Source organism: Phalaenopsis equestris, unplaced genomic scaffold (genome assembly GCF_001263595.1).
Source record: "Phalaenopsis equestris unplaced genomic scaffold, ASM126359v1 Scaffold000002, whole genome shotgun sequence".
NCBI lineage: Eukaryota > Viridiplantae > Streptophyta > Magnoliopsida > Asparagales > Orchidaceae > Phalaenopsis > Phalaenopsis equestris.
The window spans coordinates 63,886,645-63,898,364 of record NW_018164444.1 but is presented as its reverse complement, the minus strand read 5'-3'; the positions used below and the strand labels follow the sequence as shown (position 1 = coordinate 63,898,364).

General features: G+C 31.1%; 1 protein-coding gene across 3 annotated transcripts in view; it reads left to right on the top strand.

Annotated features, from left to right (window-relative positions):
* Window positions 1-226: 226 nt before the first annotated feature.
* Window positions 227-11,720, top strand: part of LOC110033833 (MADS-box transcription factor 50-like) — a 40,451-nt gene continuing 28,957 nt past the window's right edge. The window contains exons 1-2 of one of the 3 annotated variants that reach the window (XM_020737971.1): window positions 227-581; window positions 660-861. In XM_020737971.1, the coding sequence (XP_020593630.1) occupies window positions 680-861 (182 nt within the window). In that variant the 5' untranslated portion in view covers window positions 227-581; window positions 660-679. The remainder of the gene's footprint in view (window positions 582-659; window positions 862-11,720) is intronic. The other 2 variants (XM_020737960.1, XM_020737952.1) reach the window with 2 other exon arrangements.

Here is an 11,720-nt window from a genome sequence, read left to right as displayed (position 1 = left end):
TACATAAATATCATAACTGATATTAGGAGGAGGAGGTAGCGGGCCACGTGACCCGAAGCGACCCATCACCCCAGCGTCGATCGCGATGATCAGTCCGCATAAAACGTGTCGAAATCACACTGGCCCATTGTACGGACGCGTACCTGGCGGAGGCGGAACCCTCGTACTGATGCGGGCCCCACCTAATGTCCAGTCTCGTCCTGCCATTGGCTCCCTGGAGAGAGAAAAAACCGGAAGTGGGGGAGGGAAAATAAAAGCGGAGGCCGGTTTTCTCCCACCCGCTGTCTTTTTTTATGGTATTGTTGAGGATCGGAGGGCTTTCGTGTGGTTTCCGTTTTCCTACGATTCTGCTTTAGCTAAACCAGAGACAGCAATGGTATAATTGCAGGAGGGCCCCGAGGAAGACGAAAATGGGATGGGGAGAGGAGATTAGCCGGAAAAGAGCAGTTTTTGGGATTTTCCTTTGTCTTTCTCCTGCTGCTGCAGCCCCGGAAATCGGGTGAGGTCCGGAGGAAGGAGGAATCCCCGCGAGCTCTATCAGATTAGCTCTTAGCTCTTCTTCTTCATCGTTTCTATTTCTGGTCAGCTTATAATCCCTTCTAGCTTCGTTTTCTCTGTTGGATCTGCGATCCCTAACCTTTCTTTTTTCCGGTTTGCAGAGGGTTTGCATCGGACAAACATGGTGAGGGGAAGGACGGAGATGAGGAGGATAGAGAACCCGACGAGTCGGCAGGTTACGTTTTCGAAGAGAAGGAACGGGTTGCTGAAAAAGGCTTTTGAGTTATCAGTGCTCTGCGATGCTGAGGTTGGACTGATCGTCTTTTCTCCTCGCGGGAAGCTCTACGAGTTCGCGAGTTCCAGGTTCTTTCTCTCTCTCATTCAATGATATAAATAATATTTTTGGGCTTCCTGGTTAAGGTTTCTGTGGTTGATTTGAAAGCTCGATATCGAAAAAGTAAAGCCCTCATTAATCGCGTCGAAAAAGATCTCCCCAACCCGGATCGGCTTTTTAGGGTTTTTGTTTTTAGGGGTTTCGCATTGATTGATCACTTCTCTCCTTTTCATTTTTGGATGGGATCATTTGGCGTTTTTTGTTTGTTTTCTTTTTTTAGAAGTTTTAACTTGTTCTGCATATCTGGAGGACTATTTCTTTCTTTTTTTTTTTTAATTGCTGGCTTTTTGTTTGGTTCATTCTCTTTCCATTTTAATAGTGAGGGTTTTTGCCATTCTTGTTCTTCGATCGAGAGGATGCTGTTGTGGTTTAGGCGGATTGTACCGATGGAGAACACGCAGTGTGTTGTTAGGGCAGACAAGGTAGTACTTGCAGCACGTGGGAGTCTCGGGGAGGGCGACGATAGGCAGAAATATGTGGTTAGAGCGATTCAAGATTTTTTTTTCCAAATTTTTCTGTTTTTCTCTTCAAAATAAGTAATAGAAAAAAGAAGATAGATGACAATTTCATTATTTGAATGGGCGGAACTGAAAATACTCGGATTGAATCTTTAAAATGTTTCTCATTTTCTTGAGTTGCATCTCAGTTTTTGTGCTTATTTCATGTGTGAAAATTACTTCTACGACGTTATTTTTGCTGCCGAAAATAACAGAAGAAGCTGAGGAGGCGCTTCCAATGGCGCTATGCAGTTTACTGCGCCCTTTTACTAAAAAGTAGTTCTTTTTCATTGGATTTACATGATTTTGGCTTTGCTTCTGTGCTTCAGTCCCCAGAAAAAAATAGAAGTTAGCATACAGGCTGCCGAAAGCTAACTTAAATTAGGGTTCAGAATTACATAGTATACATTTCTCACGTAGAATGTTATAAGCAACATACAAAAGAAGCAGTATAGAGAGACGTTGTGGGTAAATATCCAATTTTTTTGAGATATAAATTAAGGATGTTGAAAATCTATAAATTAAGTGGGTATAAAAAGCATTTCTCTTCTCTGAGAAGGCGTTATTATAATAAAGTTGGAGCACCAAAAAAAATGTACTGTTTCGGAAATGCACAGCTCGAAATGTTAGTGGTAGTACTCTGATACAAATAAATGGCAATCTTAGTTTGCAGAAGCGTATCGGATTTGGTGTACCGGCAGGATTTTGTGTAGCTCTATTCCATACACGGAGGACATGATGTTCAGTCAAGTTCCATCAAATAGCTAGCCTCAACTCAATATTTGAAATTTAATTCAGCATTTGAATTTTAGTTGAGTTAATGGTGAAGCTAATTTTACACTTCATTCAAAACAAATTTATTAATTTATAAATTTATATATATATATATATATATATATATATAATGTTTGTTCTAAAAGATACATATGAAATGGTATAATAATAATAATACCTATTATTATTTTTATAATAATAATAATAATCACAATCTCATGATTCAACTAAAAATACTAATACAATCAGTGGTCAACGCTTGAAATGGTATCACTTATGAAATGGTATCACTTATGAAATGGTATAATAATAATAATAATAATACGTATTATTATTTTAATAATAATAAAAATAATCACTATCTCATGATTGAGCTAAAAATACTAATACAATCAGTGGTCAACGCTTCTTCAGACATCTTGAGATTGAAACATCTTCGCTTTACATGTACATTGGTGACTAGGAAAGGTTTTCATACATATCCAATAGTGCATTCAAGCAGCTTGATGAGAAGGTTTCATTAAGCTCTTGAAGGTAATATTCATATTAAAAGATATGTGAATAACCCCTTAAGCTTGTCTATTGATCAACTCATACATTTTTTAGTTGTCTGGCTACAAATTTACTCCCTTTAGCAATTGATGGAACTTTTTTTGTCGCAAATAGTCATATTTTAAAATCTAAAGTTTGAAATGTCAAACTTGTCAAAATATTTCATAAATAAAAAGCATAGGAAGGGCACATGTGGCAAATAAAAAAAGCTACTTCAATTGTTGTAATTAAGTAATTTCTCCATAAATTATTTTTATTTCTATTTTAATTAATTAAATCAATATATGCACTAATCACTTAATTTTTATTAAAGCATAGAAAATGGTCAATGTGGTCCATAAACTATATGCAGAGGGTATTTTTATCCCCGAAATATTAAATGTGCCCAATTGAGTCCATTGATGGCTCAAATTTGATCTGAAATAGCATACTTCTACAATTTGATACAAAATAATCCAAGAGAGGGATTGTTTGGATCATATTTGAGGATATAGTGAAATAAACAGACAAATTTCTATTTTGGGACTAAAATGACCCTTTAAAAATAGTTTAGGAATCTTTTTTATCTTCTTTTCTTTTTATGCATAAAATTATGATGCAATGACTATTTTCATGTTTGGGTAGAGTTTGCCTCCCAAGATGTCATTATAGTTTTGCTCAAGAAAGCACATATGGTTGGATCCCTCATGGCTCAAAGAAACCGAAGAGAAATATGGATGCCATTCTATAATTCTAGAGATAGATGTGTGCTTTGAGCGATGCAAAAATAAAGAGAATAAACATTGAAGTTTGATCATTGGGGAGAGTGAACTTAATGAAGACACAAATGGAGATGATAGGGGCGATTGGTTGATTATTCTAATGATATTATTTTGAAAAAAAAAAAAAACTAATTTTTTTAATCTGATTTAAACACTATATTAAAATATTGTTTAGATAATTTATTTGCTAAATTTGCATTAATATACTGCATTTTTAGCTATATATCTTATTTATTTGCAATGTCTGAGTGGTGTTATTAAAAGTGATGTAAATAAGAATATAATATAAATAACATATAATGAGACATGCGAGGCATGAATATTATTATGCAAATAGAAATAAAAGAAATGCAATTGCTTGTTGGGTTCATAAATTCAATTACTGATGTTTTTATGACAAAAAACTTTGCGAAAAAGGATATTGAATGACGTCTAGTTTCCAGTAGATATTTATGTCAACATATTGCACTATATAAGATATGATTTCTTATAAAAGATGAGTGTCATGCATCTGTTCTCCCACATTAATAATTATTAGCATTAGACCATCATGATAGTGCCTTTAATCTCATTGAATCAGAGTCCACTTGTATATTAAGGCAAACAATATTGATAAAAGAATGTAAAGAGCTCGACAAACATGAATGCTAAATATGGGACATGTGATTATTATATTTTAGGCTAACACAGTTCTATATTTTAAAATGAGTTTATACTCTAATTTGAATAATTTTAATGAAGTGCAGAGACATTATATCTAGTAGCTTATTTTTTCCTCTTATTGTCCAATCCTAGCCATTGCTTTGCCTTATGCATCATTACAGTCGTCGAGCCCCCATCTTTGACTTGTATAGCTTATCTCACTTTGCGTTGTCAATTCCTAAATATTGGATCTCAATTGCCTTGATCTATGGTACTTCCGCCATTATGCAGCTACAATTTGGTCTCTATCATGCCTTTATGCTAGTGTTGGCCGTGGTTTAAAATTGCTTCGCCACACCAATGGGTGCTGCCCAAGTATTATAACCACCTCTCATGATCTAGTGTTCTAAATAATTTATTTCTTTTACATACCCGTTTTCAATGAGATAATGATTCTTTTCACTTAATCATTGGAATCCTTTCGTGTAAATCCTTATATGTCATACCCCCAGCAACAAGGGGTGCTGGTGTTCAAGAGAGTTTGACAAACTAGAAGATTATGCAGTGTATTTTTTTTTCTAAGGTTGTCAATACTGAATTAATTGGCTGTTGAACTAAAAAAATAGAGACTCAAAAATTAAAAATTTAATCGGGTGTTGAATTGGATGATGTAATAAATATTAAAATTATTTTAATATGATTTAAATGACACAATTCTATAAATATATGATAAATATGTGATAAAAATAAATAAAGCCTGAGCACAAATAACATCTTTAATAATTATAAATTTAGAATTTAATAAATAACTCAAGGCTTAAAAGTTTTAATGGGGGTTGATCTGGGAGTTGAAAGAGATGATATAATAAATATTGAAATTATTTTAATATTATTTAAATGATGCAATTATATAATTATATGATAATTATGTGATAAAAAATAAATTAAACTTGAACAGAAGTAATATCTTTAATAATTATAAATTTAGAATTTAATATATAACTCATTCTGATATAATTGCAGATGTATTTTAAATAAAGATATATATATTTATATATATTAAATATAATTACAACAACAACACCATTAAGTTGGGTCGGCGACATGAATCCGTTTTCTCCATTGCCTCCCATTAAGTGTCATATTTTCATTTAATTATAATAAATTAAGATCAATTTTTATACAATTTGCCCAAGTCTTCCTAGGCCTAGCTCTGCATTTCTTAACATAAGTTGAATCTAAACATCTAGTCTCTTAATCAGATCATCAGATGGTCGACATTTAATGTGACCAAACCATTTAAGATGGCTCTCTAATTTTGTCCGTCACTAGAGCTACACCAATCCTATCACGAATATATTCACTTCACATTTGTCTCTAGGTGTAAAGCCACTCATCTACCTAATCATTAACACTTAACCTGGTTTTATGCTTCTCTCTTAAAGCCAACATATTCAGTGCCATAGGCATTACATGTCTCACTTCCATCTTATAAAATTTTTCTTTTAGTCTAAGTCGTACTTTGCTATCACACGATAAGCTTGAAGCATTCCTCCGCTTCAACCCTTCAACCAAGCATTCCTCCGCTTCAACCAACCAACTTGATTTCTACTAATAACATTCCCATCTATATCACCATCACTTTGAACAATAAACCTGAGATATCTAAATCATTCACACCTTTTTGTAATTTATTCACCCATACTTATAATTCTGTCACTAGAACTACTACTACTAAAATTACATTCAATGTATTCAGTTTTAGTTCTACTCGAATGAAGGCCTTTAGACTCCAATGTAGACCTTCATAATTCCAGTTTTTCCTGAGCTTTCTTTCTCGTCTTATCTACGAGAAGGATGTCATCAGCAAAAAAGCATACACCAAGGTACATCCTCTCATGAATGTCTAGTAAGAGCATCCATAACTAAAGCAAAAAAGAAATGGGCTTAAAGCCGATTCTAAAGTGATATTGGCTTAAAGTCGATCACTGATGTAATCCAACAGAAATAGGAAAATATTTGGTCAATCCACCTTCTGTTTGAACACAAGTAACAACTCTAACATAAATTTCTTTAATGACTTGAATATTAGTCGTATCAATACCTTTCTTCTCAAGAGCTCTCCAGAGGGTATCTCTTGGAACCTCATTGGAAGCTTTTTCTGAATTAATAAAAATCATACATAGATACAAAGATAATAATCTTTGAACTTCTCCGTCAAACCTCTCAGTAAATGTATAGAATCCAAGTCGACCTGCTCGACATAAATCCAAATTGATTATAAGAAATCTTTGTAATACGTCTTAACCTATGTTCAATTACTCTATCCCATAAATTTAAAGTATAACACATCAACTTAATTTCTTGATAATTTGCACACTCTTGTGCATCCCCTTTATTCTTAAAAATGAGAACTAAAATACTCTTCCTCCATTCCTAAGACATCTTTTTAGTTTTCAAAATAATATTAAAGAGTTTAGTAAGTCAAGAAACTACCACGTCTCTTATATATTTTCACACATCAATTGGGATATCATCAGGTCCTACAGACTTGCCACCCGTGATTTTCTTTAAACCATCACTAACTTCTTTTTTACTAATGCGATGATAAAAAAAAAAATTATTATTAATGATACTAAAATCAGTAAAGTTGATTGTATCTTCAAAAACTTCTTTAAAAAGTTTATAAAAATAACTTACCCACCTACATTGAAAATCTTTTTCTAAGAAAAATATTTTTGAATTTTATCTTTAATACACTTTACTCGAGTTCAATCTTTACTCGCATCCGCACGTAATGTGAGAACCTTTGTTTATTTGACACTACACCTTACACAATTTTCACAATATTCAGATCTTACAACACGTCGCTTACAGGGAACGCCCTAACATTTACATAATGATCACAAGTATTCATGTCATGATTTTTTGACAACTTTTACGCTGGTTGTCGACTGCCTAACGCAACTCTCTATTTTTCACATCTGGCGCTTGGGACCTGACAATGACTTTGTTAATATATATTAAATATAATTAATTAGAAAAAAAATATTATTTTTACATAAATATAAAATAAATTGTTGTAGGAATACAAATTATAATAATTGTATAATTTATAATAATTTATAAGAATAAAGAGTTTATAATGTAATAAATTTAAAAGTATAAAATTTTATTATAAAATTTCTGCATTATGCAGCTCATTTAATGCTTCGCATCCCATTAGTTCTTCATTTTTGTAACTCAACTCATATCTCAAAACTCAAAATGTTTAAGTCCCACGCCATGAAGAAAATTTAAAATATCAAAGTTTCTGTATAAAAAATAAGTTTACATATTGAGCTTAGGGTGGTGGGAATATAATAAATTAAATTGATTAAACTTAAAGTAGTTATTATTTTTAAGAGTTCAAATTTATGATTACATATTTGAGTTAATATTATTTATAAAATTAAGTCATAAAAAAATTTAATAATTTAATTAAGAAATTCAAATAATTAAATAGGTAATTTGGACTAGATGATTCTATATAATTGGGACTGGTTCACCAGTTTATTGGCTCGATTGAAAGTTCACATCAGTTTTCACATGTACAATGCGAAAATGTTTCTTGAGGTTACCTAGACTGACTATATGTCTGGTTCACTGTCGAACTGATTGAACCAGATGGTCTTATCTGATTTTTAAAACCTTGACTTTTTAATAGAATTTTAAATACTGCGGGTTGCTTCATAAGATGAGGGAAATGGATCTTGAACTTTAATATATTTATTGAGTCTCTTCTTATTATTACAATCAAGATTTCATTTCCACGCCTTAATTAGTTCATATGTTTAACCAAATAATAGTGTATACTTTAGCCTTATTATTTGGCAAATCTTTGCGTATAGATATTTCCTTTTCCCTAGCAAACCTTCTATAGCTAGAGTTCTTGTTGATCTTGATGTTACATAATAATTTTTTTATTTATATCTAAACTAATTATAAAGTTGTCCTTGAGATTATTCCCAAAAGTGTTGAACATTCATTTACCTGAACATGTGATCTACTTCTATAAAAAAGTAATTAATAATGAGTAAGATGGTATGATCCTTGTTTCAAAAATCCTTCTTTTTGTATCATGCTCATCAAATCGTAGTCGCTCTACATGGTGAGTATGTGCTTCAAGGACATATAAATTTAGACATACAATAAAACTGAGTATTTGTGTGGTTCATCTAAACAGTCAAAATTAGGATTATAGAACTTTAAGTAGTTGAACGAAAGTAAAATAGGATAAATTTATGAATTAAGCTCACATGAATTAACTTTTGAATGTATGATATAAAGTCATGGGGATACAAATGATCAAAATGCAAAGTGAAATGTCATACAAATTAAAAAAAAAATAAAAATTTTGACATTTTGTTGTCTGAACCTCTATAAAAACAACCAGTGAAAAGACCAACGTAATTATTGATGTTAATGATTTATTGTTAAATTTATGGTAGAAATTTTGATAGGTCAGTCTATTGAAAATTTCTACCAGAGATGAGCCTAGCAAAAGTTCTGCTGGGCATTCTACATTTCAACAAACCTATCGTCCGGTAAGGGTTTGGATGGGATTGGTTTGTACAATTTGATTGCAATCGAAATCCAAAATTCAAAAATTGAATCAATCAAAATTTTGATAAAATTGAACGAATCAAAACAATTTAAATTCAGTTTCAACACTTCGGTTATGTATAAACCAAAAATTAAATACTTGCTTGAGTTTGATTATGGTCGAACCTTATGAATTACATATCTTACGTGTATAATATCAATTATTTTTAATGAATACTTATTGTTTTAATTAAATGTTGCATATATGATAAAATTTTATATTTTCAGTTTGCCTGTCATGAAAAATATAAGAAAATTTGCATATATACCACTTAATTCCGATGTATTTGTATATCTAACAGCTAAACATCAATTCTTACATTAATGCGACCTTACATATGCATGAAGAAGATGTATTTCACTTTTTAAAATTTAAAATGATGACTTTTTCTATGTGACATGAAGGCTTTGGTTGTTATAAATGTAAAAAGTGGAGTTTAAATGATAGTATATATAAATACATAGGAATTGGGTGGTATGTATGTAAATGCCTCTAAAATGTAATAAGAAATTTCAGTTAAATTTCAATTTTTTGGTTTGTATAGTTAAATAAATTATTAAAACTAAACCAATAAACAAAAAATGAATATTATTGTTTTAAAAATAGAAAATTTTAAAAAACTTTCGTTTTGTTTTCCTATAACTTATATATTGTTAGCAACATATAATATCGATATGTTATTTCTCTCTCACATACAGAAACTCACACACACACATTAATTATGTATTATTAATAGCTTAATTATTACTAAATGACACAAAAATCGATGCATTAGTGTAGTAATATTCATCAGCATTAATTAACATTAGATATTGTCCTAGAATTTGGCTAAGGTGGTTAAAATTATGCTGAAAAAATTATATTTTTGTTATATTTGACATGCTTTCTCTTTTTCTTTCCATTAATTTGAATATGATCCATGCCGCTCTCATTATTTTCCAGGAGTTATGAATGTCATTGTAACAATTTTTAGTATTTCTTATAGATTATTTGCCATGAAGCTAAGTGATTTTAGAAATCTCATTGTCTAAGAGGATACTAGGGAGTTTTATTATGGTGAAGATGCATCATTTATATAATAAATAATAACAATAAGTGTTATGTATCTAGATTGAGTGTTGCTATAGTGGCCAGCTTGATCATATAATGAATTAATATAGAAAGATAAGAAAAGCTAATGAAAGAGATAATAAATGGTGTTGTGAAAAATATTTAATATGCTTGATACTCAGTGTGAATAGTCTATATGAGACACAAATATTGGCGTTAATTAAGTCCTATTCTTCTTTAAATCAATAGTCTATAAAATGTTCCATATTTATATTAAATAAACCAATTTGAGAAGAAACTTGTTCTTCATTGGACAACGAACTATAGAAAAATTGTAAACCACTATCAATGTGCTTGGAAGGTAACAAAAGGGAAACAAAATAGGTACTAAATCACCATCATTCACATTGGAGAACAAAAAACCGTCACTAATGTAATGGCATATTTAAATATATGGCATATAAGGCCAGACCAAATCAGTAAGGGCTAAAGAATACCTGCACAAAGGTAAATTTTAAGTTCTAAGTTCTATTGAATGTCCACTACAGAAAAGTTTAAGGAAATCGGTAAAATAACCATCAGTCATCAAGCCATCGGTTATTATCGACGAGAAAATCGATAAAAGTCGACGGACATAACTTTTGACAGATTATCGACAGACACAACCCGTTGATTCTTAATTTAATTGAATCCAATAGTAAAGGCCATTAAAATTCTATCGATTAAGTTTACTATATTGAATCGACATCCTGACCCTCATTTTCCTCCTCAACCTGCCCACAAGCTCTCGGACGCCCTCCTCAAATTTTCCCAAAACTCTTATAGTTTTTTGCATTTCTTCCTCGAATCAAAGATACACTCAATTTTTGCTATTCATGAAGTTTTTTTTTTTTACTTTTTTCTATTAGATTTTTGATTTTTGGGATTTTAGGGTTTTTGGGAAATTTCAAAATCTTCATTTGATTTTTTAAAATTTTTGGGATATATCTCATTTTTATCACATTATCATCGTATTTAGAATTTATAATTTGTTATTATTATGATATTTGGATGCATTACACTCAATTCATTGATTTTTACGTTTTATATAATGTTTAGGTGTTATCTATTTTACTCCAAATTAGGTGGTATATATGCAGTGCCTAATAATTAATGGTTTAGGGTTGAATACGCACTTGTTGAGATTAGATATATAAATGCATAAGAACTGTGGAGTATCCATGTAAGTCACTTGTTAGGTTTATATATAAATATGTAAGTTTATATGTTTGATACATAAATATATAAAAATTGGGTGGCATGTATTTAGATGTCCTTTCAAACATACACACCACTCAAATTTATGCGTTCGATATGCATGAAAAAATCTTTATAGAATTTATGACTTAAAAAATCAAATTAAATACCCCTCAATTTAATAGTTATGTTACAATACTTGCGTAAGTTAACACAAACTCAAGTTAATGAGTTTTGTTGTAAAAAATATAGGTTATTGATAGATATTCACACTGAAAGGTCTTAAAATGTATGATAAACTACATTTGTGTAAAAAATCACTAACTGACGAGTTTTTGATCTGTGTTAAATTTTTTATACAAGCAACACCTCAACTTTCAACTTACATATCTAAGAGTAAGTTTTGATTCTTGCTTGAAACGCAAGAATCATGTTGGAATGGAAAAACTTTTAGGAAATGACAAAGACTAAAAACACAACTTATGGAAGAACCTTCACTCTTATTTATCACCTTAACTTGACTTGATACAAACTCAAAGACTCCACCCCTATTTATACTAGTGACACCTCCTAAATTAATGGCTACGATTGTGCCACCATAATTACAATCCAATGGTTACAAATAATTCCACACCTACCACACAATAATTCAACACCTACCACACCTACCA